Consider the following 21,310-nt stretch of genomic DNA (forward strand, 5'->3'; position numbering starts at 1 on the left):
TGAAGTATCTTGTAGGAACATCCTAATCCTATCTTCTTCTCTCCTAAACCCTCAAAACTGTGCCTGAAACTAGATAAGATGGGAGAGAAGAGGTGATTATTTCCTATTTCACAGCAAAACAGAAAAGCCTGGAAACATAAATCAGTATTAGAATATAGAAATAAAGAACTATATTTCTCTTGTAGCACTAAAAATAGAGGAATGGCTTCACCATTCAAATCACTTTTAAAGTGAGTAAAGTTATACTCTGCAACATTCTATTTTGATAGCTCTCAAATTCGTAACCTGGCCGTGGGCTTTGCATGGTAGAAGGATGTGGTCTAGACTTTGCTGTGCCATGCCAGGGTGCCAGTTGGAGAGCTTGGTCTTAAGAGTGTATCTCAACTGTAAATAGGAACTTCAGGCTGTATTAACTCACCAAAACGTGGGCAGCTCTGAAGAGGTAGCTGAATGGGTAATACAGCAAATTGATGAAAGATGCTGCATAGAGATCGGCATACCGCATCACCTGGCTGGCGAAGAGGGTCTGCCGGGAGCCACTGCGAAACAGGCTTCCCATCATCCCGTAGCACATGTCCATGTCGTGAGTTACTTTCTAAAACAAAGGACAAAACTGAGGCTCAGCTCACTGACAAATATTTTCTGGACACTGGCTACATGCCATTCCCTGTATAAAATCAGAAATACAAAAAAATCACTTAAAGTGTATTTTCCAAGTTTTCTCCCAAATTCCAACTAGATACCTTAATCCGTCTCTGGATGGAGCTAATGTCTGGGCGCTCATTGCTGCTGCTGTCAAGGTGCCTGGAGACAAGAAAAATCAGTGAAAATCTCGAGAAAGGATATCTTACATCTAGGCAGCTCCTGAGGAAGTGGGTGGTTTTCAGGGAAGAAGTTTTTATAATCAGGAAACTTACTTGTAGAGTTCAGCCAAGAAAATATCCAAGCTTTGAAGCTCTTCGAAAAGTGCTAAAGTTTGAAAGGAAAGGAAAGTGTTTTAAGTAAATCAGAAGGCATCTAGTTTTTAACTGCTGCTAAAACTAAATTAAAAGGTTGTAGTAATGACTAAAAAGTAAAGCTGTAGCTGAGTATATAAAATGACTTCCTTTCCCTGCCTTTAGGAGAGCCTGCTGACATGCTGCTTGGAATCTGGCAGCAGATGCCAGAATTTCCTCTTTAACTACCTTTCCTCCTACTTAAAACCACTGACCACATACGACTTTCCCAAATGGATGCTGATTCTGAGCTTACAAAGTGCCAGTTCATTTCCCATCTCAGGTTTGTCAGCAAAGCAAGTGTTAACACTTCTGTTTTTAGGTAAAAGAATGAGTCACAAGTCCAGAAAATAGAACCAAATCAACTAGATTTCTAAAATTTCATAGGTAGGAAGTTGAAAATGCAGCTGAGAGGCTAGCCAGAAAATCCCACCATGAAGTACAAGCAACAGCAACAGCCATATCTATTGCATGCTTTCTATATTTTCCAGCCCTTCTCAACCTGGGTTCCCCAAAGAGAATTAAGCTGTGAGGTATCCACTGTATGTAAAATTTTATCTACTACCTTTGGGAGAACTGACAGTCAAATAATTTTCTCTGTTCTGTGGTTTAGAAGAGGAGCCTTGGTTGAGAAAGGCTGTCACTTTTATCTTTATACACACGTGGCCTTGGTTAAGTCTCAGCAGCCTTGTCACAGTAGATATTATCCTCATTTTCACATCTGAGGATCTAAGGTGCAGGGTGTCTCAGTAACTTGCCTAAGAGCATGAAGATATTAGGTGGTGGAGTCAGGGGAACCACCTGAGGCAGGCTGAGTTTCCAGAGGCAGGATCTTCCACCACACTGTGAGTGCTGCTAGCCAGGGCTGGCTGGAAAACTGGTATGTATGTCAAACATCTTTACATAGCTAGAGTTACAGCCCAGTTCAGTGCACGCAGTATAACTGAGCTCAGAGAATGCTTCTTTCTCTACTGCTCAGAAGAAGAAATTAAAAACACCAAGTAATAAACACTCAGAACCACCAATGCCCAGAATCAGCCAGGAGCTGGTAGCAGAGACTGGAACTAGCAGGCATGGGTGGACGAATAAGGGGCTATAAAGGAAAGCAGAGCTCATGGTTTAGGTGCTACTGTAACATAACTCAGAACAGAAACACCCTCTACTTAACTTTGAAGGGACAGATTCAAGAAGGCTAAGACAACCTCTCAAAATTTGGCATTTCTATGAATTATCTGGTTATATGAGGAGGAGGTGTCCAAACACAGGGGCCCATCTTTTTACTCCCTCTGACCCCCTGCATTTAAAGTACTGGTCATCAAAGCAGACTGACTGATAGCTAGCTATTCAGATATAAACTAGTTATGTCAAAGATTTATAAAGAGTAATGGTTCCTTACAACTCTTATCAGTCCACACATGCAGCTCCTGTGCAAGTTCAGGAATCACCAAGAAAGTTCTCCAGCCTTGCCGTTTCTTTGATTTTAAAATGTCCCCAAAAATGTGATCTCCAATATACAAAATGTCTTTGCCCTTGGCTCCCAACAGATCACAGATGGTATCAGAAGAACCTGAAACAATGGAATAAACAATGAGAAAACAAAATGTCTCCATCTTAAAAACCAGCATTCCAAGCACCATAACCATTAAGTACTGCACAGATTCTTTTAATTATGTGAGGAGCAGATTAGAAAAAGGGCTCACCTTCTTAAAGACAAAGACTCACCACTGTATTTTTTCATTATCCTTTTTATTGCCTCTAAGACAAGGCCTTTAGCTTCACTGCGCTGACCAGAGCTCTTGATCACCAAATCCAGGAGCAACAAAACTACATGTCTCAGCTTTAGGGAATATAATCCTCCAAAGTACCACCACCATTCTCATCACAGATCTGCCATTAAGCTGGCTTTGTTCGAATGTTTCTCACTCCAACAAAATATGCATCTGTGTCCACAGGGGCTCCTAAAAATCCCTTGAAGACACTTTGGGAATCACCCCCACATGATTCTAGACACTGAGAAAATGTTTCAAATAGGTAAAAGGAGGATGGGAAAAAAAGCAAAACAAAACCAAAAACCTGATCCTTTCAGTGAAAATCCAAGATTCATTAGCAGATACTAAGATCTTAAACCCATTCTCCCTGACTCGTATTAGCAAGTGACTGACATGTTTACCTTCAGTAGATGATATCTTTAGAATACTCAAGGGTATATGAGGTGCTGTCCCAGGAGGACACCAAAGCTTTCGCGGTGAGGTCTGAGCCAAGACTTAGACTAAATTAAAGGGTAGTATGGGACTCACCCCCTGAGTAGACGATGCCATGCTGTAAGGGGCCCGTGTAAGTACCAATTTTCAGCTTGCCAGTTTTCTGTGAAAAGAGAATATGAACTTTGTAATGCTTTATTATTCTATCACCATCTCCACCAAGATGCTACTTGGCTAGACAGCCAAATGAATGTTACTTTTGAACTTTATTCATTTGAATTATTCAGCTATCTTAAGACCAAAACTCTTAGATGAATTTCAAAGAGCGATGGCAAATAAATTAAAAATACCTGTTTCCTTAGGGAGAGTAGGAGTGGGGGAAGGAGAAATATGAAGGATAATGTGCTCACAGACAGACCATCCTCTCTCAACTTACAGTATCCACCTGACGCAGTACTGTGCCTTCTCCAAAAAAGAGTGGTTTCCGTGCGTCCACCAAGATCAGGTCAAAGTAGGACTGCCATGGTCGATGGGAGCTGCCAGGCTGATAAGGGAGAAACAGCAAAAGCCAACACATCACTCCTAACTTTAGGGCACTCGTATTTAATCTCACTCAGATGAAAGGAATGTAGAAATACTAAGTGTAACCAGAAAACCACACTTATTAAAAACATAGTGTAGCTAATTATAAGCCACATCCTTTTGGAAGCAGGCAAAGTGAAAATATAATGACTCTAACAATCTATTTTAAATCATTTCACCCTACTAATTTACTTCAAGCAATTTAACATATCAAAGAAGGTGTGTTCATACTCTAAAATGGGCTGTAAGAGGCTCACAGGGGCTAAGGAGAGACGTAAGACATATAAAGAAACATTAGGAAATAGGCAGATTAGCATCAGAACTGCAGTACACAACTAACATGGAACTATTAATAGCAAATTTCCTGGGTTATGTTCTCAGAATGATGGCTCCAGGTACACATTGGCCTTTGGCTTATACTGCAGGCTAATCACAGCACTAATGTAGAAGGTATGCCCATTAACATTATTTCCATCCTCAACTGGAACCACAGCATTAACCTTTTAAGGTCAAGCTGAAGAGCACTGCATACTGTCCTTATGAGTGATATCAACATGAGTTATTTACTGATGTATATTTATTTAAAGAGGCCTAGTGACTAAACTGCAATGTGTATTCCTTAGATCTAGGTATAATAGTGCAGGAATGATACTACCTGCTAAGCATCAAGGTTAGCTGTTCTCTTGGCATAAAACGCAGCAATAAGAGCAGAATCTAGAAGTTGTCAAGATTATACACATTTTCTCCTTCTCAGATTATCTTCCTCAACCTGAAAATTCCTTTCACTGCCACACAAATTTAAAAATTCTGTACAGAGCTTCTTGGGCATAAAGTTATTCTGATCCTACCCTATTAAATACCACAGGAATCTCTTATTTCTGTCTACCAAGTTTTCAAATTGCTAGCAACTTTATCCTAACTCCTGTGTTACTGCTAATCATATTAATGAAGATTTCTACATGGCTCCTGATCAATTCCTTACCCTCAATATTTCAGGATGATTAAACAGATTATTACTAAAGCAACAGTCTATTAAGTTACATAGAGTACCTTGGGGCCATGTGGGAAATCAAACAGGTAAGTCATAATTTTCTGGAAAGAAAAAAAATTCAACATAAGGTCCATATACTACTTCTGTAAGAGATATCTGACACCTAAAAAAATCACACACAAACTTTTTATAAAACATGTCTTTTTCAGTATAGGATTCATCACATTCTTGTTACCTCTAAAGTTTATGAGATAGTAATGTAAACCAAAAATTAATGCTCGATCTTAACAAACAAAAGCAAGCTTCTGACATTCTCAGTAGAACATTGGCTTCTTCTAGGAGATAATTTTGTACAGACTCACCTATATCCAATTTTCCTAGTAGACTGGAACATATATTTGGAGGTAAGGGGTATGTGAGATATGGGTGTAGGAAAAACTAATAACTCACATGGAAATGACACACCCTGGCCTTCCTACTGCTTGTTCCAACTTGCTTACTCTGAATTATCACATCTCTAAATCAACATTTTACATAACGAGGATTAGGGAACGCTGAGTTTCTTGCTAGTACTATGAACTTGTAACTGCCTTAGCAAAAGTATATGAGATTAAGGAGTTAAATCGACTTTTCTGTATGCTTTAATCATTGCAAAAAATTTTTATAATGATTTTTATTTTTTCCATTATAGATGGTTTACAAAATTTTTTTTAAAGTTATCAGGTATTAAATTTGATGGCTCAGAGTCAAGACATCTTTGCACCATCTATTACTGTCTGGCTCCCAAAAGCAGGGAGGGTATGAACATACATATGTGCAATAAAGGGTGTGATTTCTCAAGTTTTAGAAATGACAAAGAAGACATTTTAATCAGCATGAATGTTTTAAACACCCCCAAAATGAAAACCTTCAAGTAGCCAACTGTAATCAGGGAAAATAGTCAAAAGAAATATTTAGAAAAATTTGAGAACCACTCTGATGCATGCCGTATTTTTGCTTTTTTCATTTCTGTTTTCAGAATGAAATGGCAAAAAAATTACTCTACTTAAAAACCACCTTTCTCATTATTTTTACAGTCTTCAGTCCAAAATAATTTCTTTGTATAAATAAACAAATATGAATATTTAGCACTTACATCTGTATATTTATAGTCACTGTTCGTGGCAAGAAATACTTTCCCTACTTCCTTCATCCGGCTCAGAAGCAAAGGCAGTTTTCCCTGGAATGTAATTATGATGATAAGCAAAACATTAAAACGCACAGATCTTCCTCCACTTATGATGGGGTTATGTCCTGATAATGCACCGACCATGACAGCCTAGCCTACCTTAAATGTGCCAAGAACATACATTAGTCGACAGGTGAGCAAAATCATCTAACACAAAGTCTATTTTAAAATAAAGTGGAGTCGGAGTTCCCATTGTGGCTCAGTGGTTAACGAATCTGACTAGGAACCATGAGGTTTTGGGTTCGATCCCTGGCCTCGCTCAGTGGGTTTAGGATCCAGCGCTGCTATGAGCTGTGGTGTGGTCTGGCGGCTGCAGCTCCGATTGGACCCCTAGCCTGGGAACCTCCATATGCTGTGAGAGCGGCCCTAGAAAAGGCAAAAAGACAGAAAACAAGTAAATAAATAAATTAATTAATTAATTAATTAATAAAATAAAGTGGAGTTCCCATTGTGGTGCAGTGGTTAACGAATCTGACTAGGAACTATGAGGTTGCAGGTTCGATCCCTGGCCTTGCTCAGTGGGTTAAGGATCTGGCGTTGCTGTGAGCTGTGGTGTAGGTTGCAGATGTGGCTCGGATCCCACATTGCTGTGGCTCTGGTGTAGGCAGGCGGCTACAGCTCCTATTAGACTCCTAGACTGGGAACCTCCCTATGCCGTGGGAGAGGCCCTAGAAAAGGCAAAAAGACAAAAATAAATAAATAATAAAGTGTTGACTATCTCATATAATTTATGGAATACTGCAAGTGAAAAGAGGAATGGCTAGATAAGTTGCTGACCCCTGAGATGGCGTGGCTGACCGGAAGCTATAGCTCAGTGCTGTGGCCCAGCATCATGAGAGTACTGCAGGGCATATCAATAGCCTGGAAAAGGATCAGAATTCAGTTTACCTGGCATACAGTTTTCACTGAATGTGTATCACTTTCACACCATTTTAAAGGCAAAAACTCTTAAGTCTGGGACTATCAGTATATATTAAATTACGCTGGGACTATCAGTATATATTAAGTCCAGAAGTCAAATACTGGACTTTTGTCCAATGAAATAGGAAGAGGGAATGCCTTTTACAGGGTGGGTGGTTGGTTGGTTGGTTTTATAATTTTGCCTTTAGAAGACCATTATCATTATGCGGGAATTATGTACTATATACATAGAATATACATGGACTGAATAGATTTCTATATGAAATATAGAAATGCTTATATGCTTATTAAAAACATGTCTCTAAATTCCTCATTATATCCACCTCAGGAAAGAGTTTAAATTACCTTGTAATCTCTTAAAGTAAGTGAATTAAGTGTGTCAGCGATCAGTAGAAGCTGATTTTAAACATCAGCTAAATATCCTAGATGAAGAGTATCAGATACGGCTTCACTGTGTATACTTTCATTTTATGAAATACCTTGAGAATGACATGATGTGTATAGGATGCAACCTACAAATGCCCAGACCCACCTGCAGATGTATGAGGAAATTCTAACTCCTGATGTGACCAGAAAGAACAATAGCCTTTCCTTCTCTCACAGTAAATAAATTCCTTCACTCAAATCCTCCGGAACCTCTCCTGAACCCCTCAATGTTCCTTTTTCTTTTTCTTTTTTGCTGTGCCTGTAGCATGTGGCAGTTCACAGGCCAGAGATTGAACCTATACCACAGCAGTGACCTGAGACACTGCAGTGACAATGCCAAATCCTAACTGACTGAGGCACATGGGACCTCCCTGAAATCAAATAATCTTTACAAAGTACTTTGGGAAAATACTGCATTCTGCTACTTTTACTCGGTAAGAAAAGAAAGAAGTATCTGATCTCAGTGCTATACATATGTCTGTGTGTACTTTCTATTTTGAAATAATTTCCAACTTACAGAAAAGTTATGAAAATAATACAGAGGGTTCCCATACATTCTTCATCCAACTTCCCTTAACATTAACATTTTAATCCCAGTATAATAATCGAAGTTAAGAAATTAATACTGGCACAATGCTCTTAACTAAATTACAAATACTAAAAAATTCTATTAGGAAGTTCCCGCTGTGGCACAGCGGAAACAAATCCAACTAGTAACCATGAGGTTGTGTGTTCGATCCCTGGCCTTGCTCAGTGGGTTAAGGACCTGGCATTGCTGTGAGCTGTGGTGTAGGTTGCAGACATGGCTTGGATCCCCTGCTGGTGTGGCTGTGGCCTAGACCAGTGGCTACAGCTCCTATTTGACCCCTAGCCTGGGAACTTCCATATGCCACAGGAAAAAATAAAATAAATAAATAAAACTTGTATTAGATTTTCCACTAATGTCTTTTGAAACTTTCCTCCTTATTCCCTGTTGATAGGTTAAAGACAATTTCAATAACTGTCACACATAGGTACATTTTTGAGATGATCTAACACTGTGGTTATGATCCAGTTACATTTAGGTGTGACTCCTGACTTTACTACTTACTAACTGTATGAACTTGGACAATTTATTTAATCCTCCTAGTCCCCAGTTTCTTCAACTATAAAGCACAGGGAACAATATCAATTCAGGGTTATATGGAAGATTAAATGGGATAATGCATGTAATCACTTAGCTCAGTGAAGTGCCTACAGTAATGACTCTAGCTGCTATTATTATAATCAGAGCTAAAAGGACAAATGAAATGCTGGGTCTTGCCTATCAAAAACAGGATAAACTGGAGTTCCCATCGTGGCTCAGTGGCTGACGAATCTGACTAGGAACCATGAAGTTGAGGGTTCGATCCCTGGCCTCACTCAGTGGGTTAAGGATCCAGTGTTACCCTGAGCTGTGGTGTAGGTTGCAGATGAGGCTCGGATCCCGCGTTGCTGTGGCTCTAGTGTAGGCTGGAGGCTACAGCTCCAATTAGACCCCTAGCCTGAAACCTCCATATGCTGTAGGTGTGGTGCTTGAAAAGACAAAAAAAAAACCAAACAAACAAAACAAAACAAAACAAAACAAAAAAAACAGGAAAAACTAAGACCCACACTCTAGCTGAAAACTCTAGGTGACTATACTTAGTATGTTTTAAACTGCCAAGACAGAGAAATATCTGCCCTTGTCCACTGCATTATAAATAGGGTTGTTATTAATTTCCCTAATAGGTAAAGTTATCATGTAGCTCTATTTTTCCCTTTATTACTTACATCTTTGACTACATACTTCTCAAGATTTTCAACTGTCTTTTCCTTAAGGGAGCCCTAGAGGAAGAAAAAAAGGAAATAAGAACAAAATCAACTTTTAAGTCCATTAGAAAAATCATGTCTACTATAAGCCTAGTAATTTCAAGATGGAGAAGTAGACAAACTAAAGAAGGCCAGGATAAAGTGGCAGATGTGATCTGACGCAACTAGGCCTCAAAAAATGTGTTTAAAATATAAAACTATTTTTATTTTTAAACTAGAAATCAAAAGGTATTTCATATTCTATTCAGTATAGTTTATAATAAATGTAAACATAATATTCATTAGTTAATGTTATCAGCCAAATCAGAGGTATTCGGAAAAAACAAATGAACCATAAGCCATCATCAAAAGATATGTTTAGTATAATCCTAACACTAAAATCTCTTCTAGTAAGTTTGGGAAATGCAAAGTGAAATAAGATCTCCAGGCACCACCCCTGAGGAAAGAACAGCATTACCTCTGTAAACAGGACAGCCAAAGATAAGGACAAATGTATTCTAGAGAGTTATCCCCAGGGGGGAATCCCCAATCCCCTCTTTTTTTAACAGACAAAAAATTATGCTCTATCTGCACTTGGAAAGTTAATGTCAGATCATAAAAAACACATGCCAGACAGTAAACAGGTGAAGAAGCAGCTCCTAGGTACCTTGTAATGAACCCAGTCAACCGCATCTCTTACATCCTGGAACATACTCCGGTAAGACATGAAGAGGTCCCCATCTTTAAATCCTGTTTCACAGCTACAGAAGGATGCAAAGAACATGACAGGGAATCCAAAAGAGGGTAAATAAAGTGAATATCAAACACTGCCCAGGGGACCCAAAGGTTCCACTGCCACATGATAAAGGATGTTCGGCTAATTTGGAAAATAATTACCCCTTAATGAAAATCCATTTTGACCACCAGAGATGACTATAGGGTTCAACGGAATACAATAACTCTGAACAGATACAAAACGGTAGAAGAATATACTGAATGGAAGTGAAAAGGCCAGTTCCAAAATTATCCAGTTCTTTTATCCAACACTTTTAAGAAACAAGTTTCCATCAAAGAAACATTTTAAATGGGTAATTTAGGTTCTCTCCACCCTGACTTTTCCGTCATTGTCTCTAGGTACAAAGGTATTGCCTATTTTCTCTTTATCTAAGTGACTTAGTGCTCCACTAAATTTAGTGCCTTGAAGTAGATAAGGCCTAAAGAGGATAAGAAGTTAGCAACTCTAGTACATACGGCTGAACTTACAATTCCTCCTAGAAAGGAAATAACAACTTGTTCAAGACTTAGGCAAAATTCTACTTCAGGGAGGATAAACATTATTTATTCCTTAATCAAATTTTGCTGGGCCTGGGAATGAAACTAAATTACCATCCCTGAATGGCTCCTGGGTAGCTGCTGTGAAATGAGTCGGGGGGTTTTAGTGCAATTCTGCTTGGACAGATAATCATCACACAAACCTCCCACTCAGTTGTCACAATTAGCACCTCTGCTGGCCGTCTTCATTCCCAGGAGAAGCCAATCAGAAGTGGTCCCTTCCAAACATGGCTGCAGCACACTGGCAAGGAGGGGGCCGTGTGGGAGGTGAGAGCCTGCATGGAGCTGCTGGTGCTGTCCCATCTCTCAGGCTGGCAATGTGGCATCTCTCACTAGCACTAAATTCACTTCAGAAAAGCAGAAAAGACCTACAATGGCCAGTTCTCTAAAACCCTGTACATTAATTTAAAAAAAATCAATTGGAAAAAGAAAATTATACTATATACATACCTGGTATATCTGGGACAATTAGTAAAAAAATCTACTAGGCAGGCCAACAGGTAGGTCTCTGAAAAATGAAGAATAGATATTCATAAGCTATAAGTGAGATAATTAAAACTTGTTTCATTATCTCCCCTTGAGCAAAGACCAACAAATTGATTGTGGAAAGAAGGAAACATATCAGTATAGAAGCACAGAAGGAGTCTACCTGGTAGGTTGAATAGTGTGTTCAGAATGTAAAATCTTTCAGTGTCATCTCGTTGGATAAATTTATTTGGATACTGCTCTCTAGTTTCTGGTCTGAAAGAAAAAAAATTTAAATTAACTGACATTCAAACATAGCACAGTAGAGAGTTCCCGTCGTGGAACCATGAGGTTGTGGGTTCAATCCCTGACCTTGCTCAGTGGATTGAGGATCTGGCATTGCTGTGAGCTGTGGTATACTTCGCAGACGCAGCCCAGATCCCGAGTTGCTGTGGCTCTGGTGAAGGACGATGGCTATAGCTCCGATTAGACCCCTAGCCTGGGAACCTCCATATGCTTCGGGAGTGGCTCTAGAAAAGGCAAAAAAAAAACACACCAAAAAAACAAACAAAAAAAACCCATAGCACTATAATAACTGAAAAATATTCATCATTCAAAAATTAATTCAAATATTTTGGTGGCTACATGCAAGACAGGGTTCCAAATAATACACATGGGTCACTCTTAAAGATAAACAAGCTTGGTTCTAGCCCCTAAAAAGTTCTCAATCTGGTAAGGGAGGTGAGTCACATACACAATTATAATAAGGTAAAACATCACAACTACCACAAGAAAGGTGCAAAGATGAGAAAACAGAGGAAAGGGAGACCATCCCAACCTCAGGAGTGGAAAGAAGTGAACACAGGAATGTGGAGAGGAAAATCCAGGAAGGATTCATGAAAGTGGTAGCATATGCACTGACACTTAAAAGTCAGATCAATTCAGACACCAGTGAAATTTAAGTAGAGAAAGGGGAACAGAGAAAAACAACTCAAAAGATGAATTGAGGTACATCATGTTATTTAGGGCCACACTCTAACCATACAGAAGTTCCCAGGCTAGGGGTGGAATTGGAGCTACAGCTGCAGGCCTACACCACAGCCACAGCAATGTGGGATCCGAGCCACATCTTCCACCTACACCACAGCTCACGGCAACACTGGGTCCTCAACCACTGAGTGAGGCCTAGGATCAAACCCGTGTCCTCATAGATATTAGTCAGGTCTGTTACCCTGGGCCATGACGGGAGCTCTCATGTTATTGTTTTTATACTTCATTCGGGGTCAACAGAGCACCAATGACAGTTTTTAAGCAGAAGGATAAAATCACCTGAGCTGAACTGTAAAAATATTAAATTAGTAGGAGTTAGGATAAAATGGAGAAAAAAAAGTGAGGTGTGTTGCAAAAATGGCTACAAATTCTTCTCAGTCCCCCCCCCCCTTTTTGGCTTTTTAGGGCCACAAATGTGGCATATGGAAATTCCCAGGCTAGGGGGCAAATGGGAGTTGCTGTAGCTGTGGGCCTACACCATAGCCACAACAACAGTAACACGGGATCCAAGCTGCATCTGCAACCTACACCACAGCTCACAGCAATGCAGGATCCTGAATCCACTGATTGAACCCGTATCCTCAGTCTGGTTCATTACCCGCTGAGCCACAATGGGAATTCCCTTCCTAGCCCTTTGCAATGTGACTCTGCAGGTCCTCCAGTTAAGAGACTCAGTCTATTTTTCCATCCTTGAATACAGGCTTCAAGAGCAGCAAATGGGATCCAAGCAGAGACCTGGAAAGCACTTTTGTGTTGGGGCTTGCCTGTTCCTGCTGCACTTGGAACTCTGAGGCTGCTATGTGAATGAGAGTGAGAAAATCTGCTGGAGCGTAAAAGGCTACATGCAGAAATGAGGTGCCCCCGCCATCAGGCTGCCAACTGCCAGACATGTGAGTGAGACCATTCTAGATCAGCTGAACAATCCCAGAACTGCCCAGCTGACTCTCAGAATTTTGAGCTAAACTAAATGGCCATTGTTTAAAGTCACTAGTTTTGAAATAATTTATTATGCAGCAAAAACTAACAGACACAGAGACAAAGGACTGGGAAATCAGTTAGGTGGTTACTACAGCAGTCCAGATGAGAGCAGCAGGGGCATATCCCAAAGTAGGCACAGAAGAAATTAGAACGATTATTAGAGAGAGACTGCCAAGGTAAAACAAACAAGCAACTGACTGGATGTGGTAGATGGGGGACATAAGAGTCAAAGATGACGATGCTCTCACACTAAGGTGTCTCTGACAGGGTGGTGGTACCATTAACAGAAACATGAAAACTAAATTAAAAGTCGACATAAGAGAAGTTTTATTTTGGATAAGTTAGACTAAAAGTAAGCCTTTCTTTTTTTTCTCTCTCTCTCTCTCTCTTTTTTTTTTTTTCCATCTTTTGTCTTTTTAGGGCTGCACCCATGGCATATGGAGGTTCCCAGGCTAGGGGTCGAATTGGAGCTGTAGCTGACGGCCTATGCCACAGCCACAGCAATGAGGGACCTGAGCTGCGTCTGCGATCTACAGCTCTCGGCAACATTGGATCCTTAACCCATTGAGCGACCAGAGATCGAACTCGAGTCCTAATGGATACTAGTCCAGTTCGTTAACCACTGAGCCACGATGGGAACTCCTAAAGGTAAACATTTCTAAAGGTAATTAGAAACAAAAGTCAAGAACTTAAAACATATTCAAACTTGAAAGATAGCTGGGATCATCTAGGCGCAAGTAATAGATGAAGTCTTCAGGAAGATAGAGAGTAGACAAGGCCACTTTGAGGGCAGAGATAGAAGAGACTAAGACTAGATCCCTGGAGGACATTCAGAGTTTACAAAGGAAAAAAAAAAGCCAGTGAAATAAACAGAAGTTGTTAGAGATGCATGAGAACGTTGAAGAGTGAAATAAAATACTGCAAGAAGAGGAAAGGATTAGTATTAATAAAACATAACAGAAAAACCAAAAGGAAGAAAAAAATATAAAAATCCATAGACCTTACAGTGAAAAATGAAGATTAACTAGTTTAAATAGAAGGCACCAAATTTAAAGTTCATACTCAGAATAACTTGGGTAATTTCCTGCTTGGGTTTGTTAACTACAAATGGCATAAACTCTAGTTAGGAATATAAAATCACATTAGCTCTCTTAGTCACCCTTCTGAAATAAGAGTTCTCAATAAAGAATAACTTTGTGGAATATCAACATCTTCTAGCCTTCCAAGATTTTCTGCAATGAAAATTAAGGCAGAAAGGAATAGTAATGATATGCTTTCCTCAGTCAGGTTTAGCAAAGATGATATTGTCCTCTTAGATATAATATACGTCCCTATTCCTTTCATCATTAAAGAGTAATTCCTTTATCTAAGGAGAGTTAAGTTATTTATTAGGCAATTAGAACTCCACCTGACTTATAAATACAGTCAGCAATTACATTTTGTTTAAATTAAATACCAAGTCATGCTAGTATACATTTAAAATAAAAATTAATTCCTAGGGAGGTAAAGTATCATTAAAGAAGGGATGGTAGACTCAGAGTTGGGAAGAAAACACTTATAGCACGGAACTGCTATCTGTGACACAAAGAATAAAGATTTGATCTCAATATTATCCTAGTTTAAAACTTTAAAAGCCTTTACCATTGGGAAGTTCCCTTGTGGCACAGCAAGTTAAGGATCTGGCACTGGTGCAGCTGTGGCATAGGCTGCAACTGTGGTGTGGGTTTGATCCCTGGTCTGGGAACTTCCACATGCCACAAGAGAGGCAAAAACATAAAAATAAATAAATAAATAAAAGCCTTTACCATTGTCTGAAAAGAGGCTCCAACCCATTAGCAATGCATGTAGGGTGATGCTTGGTGGAGCCCTAATTTCTCTTCCAACCTTGTCCACCACTATACTTCAATAACTATCTCCCTTTCCCTCCATCTTATTCTTTCCCTCTCCATGGGCTTTTTTCTTTTTTCACTCTAAAGGCTGTATAGTGTTAATCGCTGTTTGAATGATTCTGTATTTATCCACAAATGATTTATTTCTGTAACACTATTAAATTTATTTCCAAAGGAGCTATATGGGAACTTTATTGGCTTATTTGGGGGAAGAAAGGAGGTCTGTGCATCTTGAGTTAGTAAATCCTACTAAGACAGAGACGTGCTTCTCTTTCTTTCCCTCTCTGACTACCCTCCCACCCAATAATACAAAAATCCCCTTTTTAGACATTAATACGTAGGACCACGGTTCATCATCACTGGGATTCGAATTATAGTGATAATATCCACACATAAAATAAAATAGCTTGGGTTTCTAGTATTATCTGTAGACACTTCACATTCTAAACCCTATCTTTTGATATTCATGGATCTTAAACCCTTCATGAGAGGAATCATGAAAGAAAGGCAGATACAACCACTGGCCTAATGAGATGTGTCAAGGTAGGATGTTTACTTCATATGTTCTCACTATGTGTACTTGGAAATCTTTGAGCCTGTGTAATACCATCTAAAGAGTCTTGTATTAGATGCTTCAGTTCCAAGTAGGGCATTGCTGTGACCTCAGATATAAAGGAAACTCTGATACAGTTTCAGTTAGTCTGCGTCTCTTATCACAAAAGGAATTAGCCAAAAATACAATGTCTCTTTAGCAGACTCTGTGTTTTTTTTTTTTTTTAATTTGGTTTTAAGAGTTGCTCTGACCCTAATACACTGTCAGAAGTAAATTAAGTGGTACAAGAGCAGAGAAAATATATAATTGTGTAAAGCCACAATTATAAAAATTGTCAAATTGTGACATTGACTTTTTAAAGAAAAAATTGGGATGTTTTACCAAAAAAAAAAAAAACCACACAGTAAATTTTATCTGCTGTTTATTACTAGGGTAGAAAGCCCAAATTAGTAAGAATAGTGGAAATATTCTAATTATGAAAATAAAACTTATCTTTATTTGTCTTAAATATCATCACTGTTTAAACCCATGTTTTAAGAAAATTTAACCATGATCAAATACCTTAAGATATTCATTAGCATATAAAAATAATGTATTGGCTGTTAAAAATATTAGTAATTTACACTGCTGTAGTTTTATATTTTTCAAAACACTTTTACGTACATACCTCTTCTGAGCAGCTACCTGAGAACTGTATTAAAAAGGAGAAAATAAAAGTCTTAGAATTTCAAATAAGTCAAAGCCACTAATGTTCTTTTTGGGCAAGTTTCAAGATTAGCTTTGTTGGATGCTATATAATTAGAAGGCACTTAACCTAAACAAAATGTAACTGCAAACTATATTTAAAAGTCATTTGGTTCCTAACTGCCTAAAGTATCCTGATGTAAAGGAATTGCTCTTTAATGATGAGGGAATAGGAAAGTATACTGCATTTGGGAGAAAAATGTCATTTCCATATTGCTTAACTATTAAAACATTAGAAAGAGGTTAAAAGATTCCTTGTACTTACCCCCTTATGAAGTTAAATCCATGTGCACAGACCAAAAGGTTTCCATAGGCGTCAACTTTCAAAAGATTTCCATACAGTGTGTCAAAGACAAGTCCCCTATATGAAAATGAAGACATTATCAATCATGCAAAGTAATAAAGGCAATAACATAATGTAGAATTTACTCAATCACCACAAGCCAATCCTCATCTTATTAAAATTTTATGGCGACTCAAGTATGTCCTAAACAATATAACCCTAGAGGCTAAAGTAAGTAAAGTCTTAAGAATTAATCCCAGAGCAACTAACAAATACTTTCTCTGTCCAGATAAATAATCACAACTATTTTATGTGAGAAATAAGGGCTTAATCAAGCAAGGTGTAAACAAGAATTCCTCTTAATACAGCTGATTCTATTCTATCTGTTTTTGTAACTGTATTAGTCTTTTTATTCTTTTGGTTAATCGCCTCCATTTGTAGGTGATGAAAGTGTAAGGAATCCACTTCAGGTGTAGGCACTGCTATGAGCATGGTCTTTCCCTTCAACTCAGTTATTTTGATTCTTGGTTATATTCCAAGTCTGGGAAGTGGTTTTCAACTGCAGAAGTTATCTGAAGATGGTCTTACACTTTCTAGTTGTGGTCTACAACCAGGTTCTAGCTTCTCCAGGAAGGCTACACAGCATGATTTAGATATTACATATTAAACTGAGAGTTGTATGAGTATTAAGTACATTTTATTTTTAGACAACCTACATGACATTTTTTTTCCCCTCAAAAACAATGCCTCTGCTCAAAAAAAAAAAAAAAAAAGAAAAAGAAAAAAGAAAAAAAAAATCAATGTCAAAAAAATGAGCTCAGGATGCCATCGGTCCCATTTGTCTCTAAGTCCTGATGTTTTCTGGATAAAAAGCAGCGGCCAGCCAGTTATGACTACAGGTGATAGGTCCAAAGTAACAGCCAAATTTGTTAATATTTTTCCATTTCTAAGCCATCCTTAAAGGAAATCATATACAGAGTCACACTATCCTCATGACAGTCCAGCAGAGCAACCATGCCGTCTGGATTCATGTTTTCACCAATGAAGAACTGACAGTTTTTGAAATTAGCAAGGATGTGCTTGATTTGTTCTGCAGCTCCTGTCATAAAAGGTTTTACTCTTTCTGCTCTCTGTTCTTCAAGCTTCCCTTTGATTGACTTCATGTAATCTTTGGTGTACTTCTTGTAGGCTTCCTTCATGAAGCTGGTTTCCTGCAGGTGATGGTCCATAACAATATCGACACCAGTGATTGCTGTGCTTTCGGTACCTTCACCCTCGGGCCCTTCAGCGGAGGCATTTCCACCAATGGGCGAGTCATCAATGTCATCCTCTGTCCTACTGACCATCTTCCCCTCCACCTCCAGACACAGCCCATCCACGATCTCCCGGGTCTTGCAGATGTCGGAGAACATTTCATGGCTGATGAGGTCCCGGGAGATGATCATGATGGCAGCTGGAGGGGGATGACAGCCGGCGGCACTAGCTTAGCAGGAGCCAGGAGCTCAGAGTGAACGTGGTGCAGCCAGAGTGGAGCTCGGGGCTGGAAGAGGGAGCGGGCAGAAAAGGCCCCAGCTGATTCTATTCTAAGAGAGTCTCTCTTAATTTCCTTGGACAACTGTGCCAGCTTATATTTTTCCCTCTATTAGATGCTGTATGTGGGATATATATGATGACATCTCAAAACAAGCATCTTTCTTCCTTTTTTCTTTTTTTGTCTTTTTAGGGCCACACCCTTGGTATATGGAGATTCCCAGGCTAGGGGTCCAATCAGAGCTGCAGCCAGCCGCCTACACTGCAGCCACAGCAATGCCAGATCTGAGCTGCGTCTGCGACCTACACCATAGCTCATGGCAACACTGGATCCTTAAGCCACTGAGCGGGGCCAGGGATCAAACCCACGTCCTCATTGATACTAGTCGGGTTCCTTAACCACTGAGCCACGATGGGAACTCTAAAATCAGCAGCTTTCTTAATCTCAAATCTTTCCACTCAAATCCAGATATGCAAAATGCCAGGAAGGCCCCTGATTATCAAGTTATATAAATATATTAGCAAAGCACATAACTGCTCTCCAACAGTGTAAGGTAGGCGCATCTGCCATTACTGCCAATCAGTTTTTTTTTTTTCTTTTTTTTTCTTTTTTTTTGTCTTTTTGCCTTTTTCTAGGGCCACTCCAGTGGCATATGGAGGTTCCCAGGCTAGGAGTCTAATCGGAGTTGTAGCCACTGACCTACACCAGAGCCACAGCAATGCAGGATCCGAGCCTCGTCTGTGACCCACACTACTGCTCACGGCAACACCAGATCCCCAACCTACTGAGCAAGGCCAGGGATCGAGCCTGCAACCTCATGGTTCCTAGTTGGATTCGTTAACCACTGCGCCATGATGGGAACTCTGACAATGTTTTAATAATCCCTTTTCTTCCTCATAAATGGATCTTCTTCAATAACCACAAACTAAATTCAAAGCTCAAAGCAAGATCACAATAGACATGGTGTACATGAAAGTGTTATGGTAATATTTTCTGGGGCCATACCCGCAGCACGTGGAAGTTCCTGGGCCAGGGATCAAAACTGCGCTGTAGTTGCAACCTTCGCCATAGCTGCAGCAACATCAGATCCTTAACCCACTGTGCCATGAAGGGAACTTCCGGTAATTTCAGAATCAATACCAACCAAAAACAAAACAAAAAGCAAAAAGAAAGCCCAAAGAACCTTTTAATGTTTTGTTATTGTTGTTTTTGGTTAGGGATGCAGGTGGAATTATTAATTGGGGCACAGAAGGAGGTGTCAATCCAAAAACAAAAATCTTGAACAACTACCTGGTAGGGAATGTAGAATCATATGCAAAGCTGAGCAGCTCCTGAGGATAGCCAATAGAAACTAATCTCTCCACGGTAAGCTCAAAGCCGAGGGACTCGTACTCCGGGGACTTGTACACTGTACAAAGAGGAGGTATTCATTAAAAGATCAACCAATTAAAACAGAAAGCAAATGAGTACATTTCTTCTCTTTCCCAATTCCTCTCTCTTCCTAAATCTGTCATTTTTCTTTTTGTCCTCAGACTTCATGCTTGTACTGCCCCAAATAATGAGAAAACTCAATTGTCAGTCTGTGGAAATAGGTCATATTACAGTAGGAGGAGCAGCAACAAGATGAATTATCAGACATTTCAGAACAGTTCTTTCATTCTTATGAAACCTTATTCAAACATTTTTTCCCCTTTATCTATTCTTTCATGCATGCAGTCTAAAGGCAGGGGAAAAAGTAATATGCATACCTGTGATATTATTCATGAGAATGCAATTAACATAAAACTAGATATAGAAGTTTATATATGTTGAAGTTCTCACTGATGTGTATATTTGGTATAGGAATCCTTCAAAATTAGTTTTTTTTTTTTTTTTTAAGACCTGTCTATTTTTACAATTCCTATCTGGCTTAGTAGTTGCTTTATATTCCTCCGATTATAATAATTATATTTGTTAGGATTTACTTGTTTATCAGCCCTAACAATGTCACAGCCACATCAAAATTGCATTTTACAAATTATTACTGCTAAAACAACCATAAAGACATATTTGTGACCATTAGGGAAATCTGAATATGAACTGGGAATTAGACATTAAAGAATTATAACTCATTTTATTTGATCTGATTATCCAAGAATGAGTATGTGCAAATATATATATATATACACACATATATAAAATAAATATATATACACACACACACATCCATACCTTCTTATTTGCTAAAGAATAATGCGTTTGTTACAGGTAAACTAAAATGGATTTTGGAATACGGGGGTTTCTAATATTAGATATGTCTGAAGTTTTCTATAATAAAAAACTTTTCAGAATCATCATTGCAATTCAGCATAAAGAAAATGTCTCTCCTTTAAATAGGTTTCTTCCAAATAAATATTTAGGTAAGTATCCTTCCATCAGTCTCTAGAAGTGGGTAAGCCATATTAAAAATAAAAAATAAAAAGGGAGTTCCCATTGTGGCTCGGTGGTAACAAACCTGACTAGAATCCATGAGGACTCGGATTTGATCCCTGTCCTGACAACGCAGTGGGTTAAGGATCTGGCACTGCGGTGTATTGTGGTGTAGGTTGCAGATGCAGCTCAGATCTAGTATTGTTGTGGCTGTGGAAGAGGCTGGCAGCTGTGTCTCCAATTTGACCCCTAGCCTGGGAACTTTCATATGCCACGGGTGCAGCCCTAGAAAAATAAAAATAAAAAAATTAAAGACCTGCAATCTTGCTAAATGCCAAATGAAGCCAAAAAGCCCTTCAATGTTCCATTCTTATGTCTCATAATAATGTAACTATTACTATTATTATAGTTCTTCTAACTAATGAACATATAGCTTATAGCTCAAACTGATTCTGCATTGCAATTAGTCTGCCTATCCAAATTTGTGCTACTATCTTAACGAGTATGATTTCACTTTCCCGTTTCAAAAACAATCCTTTAGAATATTTCTGGAAGGCATAAAAGAAAACAGTAATAGTGGCTGCCTCCACAGTGGCTAAAAGAGAGAGGAAGGAAGGAAACTTTCACGTACCTTCAAAACTTGTAATATTAATGTATCTATTCTTTTTAATTGAAAAGAAATTTTTAAAAAGCAGGTGAGCTTTCAAAATCCTTTAGTAAGTATTTTTCATATTTAAAAACAAAAAATTGTAAGGTCCTCTAGGAGATGCTTAAGTCTCATCTCACCAGAGCAAAGTCATTTCTTCTGTGGTCTCAGGGGAGATAATAATTTAGTGCTAATGCTAACCCTGGCTAACATTTTCAAAATTGGCTTATTTTTTTCTTCCCTCAATCCCAGCCCCATCCTCTCACCTCTCCCTTCC

The 21,310-nt window shown here is 38.9% G+C and overlaps 3 protein-coding genes across 28 annotated transcripts in view; all 3 read right to left on the minus strand.

The window, feature by feature from the left end:
• PCGF6 (polycomb group ring finger 6) overlaps positions 1-21,310 on the minus strand; it is a 1,082,924-nt gene that overhangs the window by 859,528 nt on the left and 202,086 nt on the right. The window lies entirely within an intron of this gene.
• Positions 1-21,310, minus strand: part of NT5C2 (5'-nucleotidase, cytosolic II) — a 166,077-nt gene that overhangs the window by 1,601 nt on the left and 143,166 nt on the right. For 20 of the 26 annotated variants that reach the window (XM_084995324.1, XM_084995304.1, XM_084995313.1 and 17 more), the window contains 14 exons: positions 19,269-19,386; positions 16,430-16,525; positions 11,135-11,226; positions 10,936-10,993; positions 9,821-9,914; positions 9,136-9,189; positions 5,905-5,988; positions 4,829-4,870; positions 3,633-3,740; positions 3,293-3,359; positions 2,392-2,562; positions 918-969; positions 744-804; positions 419-595 (listed from right to left, as the gene is read on the minus strand). In XM_084995324.1, the coding sequence (XP_084851450.1) occupies positions 419-595; positions 744-804; positions 918-969; positions 2,392-2,562; positions 3,293-3,359; positions 3,633-3,740; positions 4,829-4,870; positions 5,905-5,988; positions 9,136-9,189; positions 9,821-9,880 (876 nt within the window). In that variant the 5' untranslated portion in view covers positions 9,881-9,914; positions 10,936-10,993; positions 11,135-11,226; positions 16,430-16,525; positions 19,269-19,386. Of the gene's footprint in view, positions 1-418; positions 596-743; positions 805-917; positions 970-2,391; positions 2,563-3,292; positions 3,360-3,632; positions 3,741-4,828; positions 4,871-5,904; positions 5,989-9,135; positions 9,190-9,820; positions 9,915-10,628; positions 10,787-10,935; positions 10,994-11,134; positions 11,227-16,087; positions 16,112-16,429; positions 16,526-19,268; positions 19,387-21,310 lie in introns of those variants that run through there. The other 6 variants (XM_084995303.1, XM_084995326.1, XM_084995302.1 and 3 more) reach the window with 2 other exon arrangements.
• On the minus strand, positions 17,267-18,012 carry LOC102163924 (translationally-controlled tumor protein-like). Its single transcript, XM_084995348.1, has one exon. The coding sequence runs from the start codon at positions 17,890-17,892 to the stop codon at positions 17,377-17,379; it is 516 nt and encodes a 171-aa protein (XP_084851474.1). The 5' UTR covers positions 17,893-18,012; the 3' UTR covers positions 17,267-17,376.

This window comes from Sus scrofa, chromosome 14 (genome assembly GCF_054392235.1).
Source record: "Sus scrofa isolate SSC_HxYL_T2T_F1_AM1 chromosome 14, Sscrofa_HxYL_maternal_Yorkshire_Landrace_v2.0, whole genome shotgun sequence".
Taxonomy (NCBI): domain Eukaryota; kingdom Metazoa; phylum Chordata; class Mammalia; order Artiodactyla; family Suidae; genus Sus; species Sus scrofa.

Bases quoted from the DNA above. Each gene is read 5' to 3' on its own strand.
- LOC102163924 (XM_084995348.1), bottom strand. From the start codon at position 17,892: ATGATCATCTCCCGGGACCTCATCAGCCATGAAATGTTCTCCGACATC.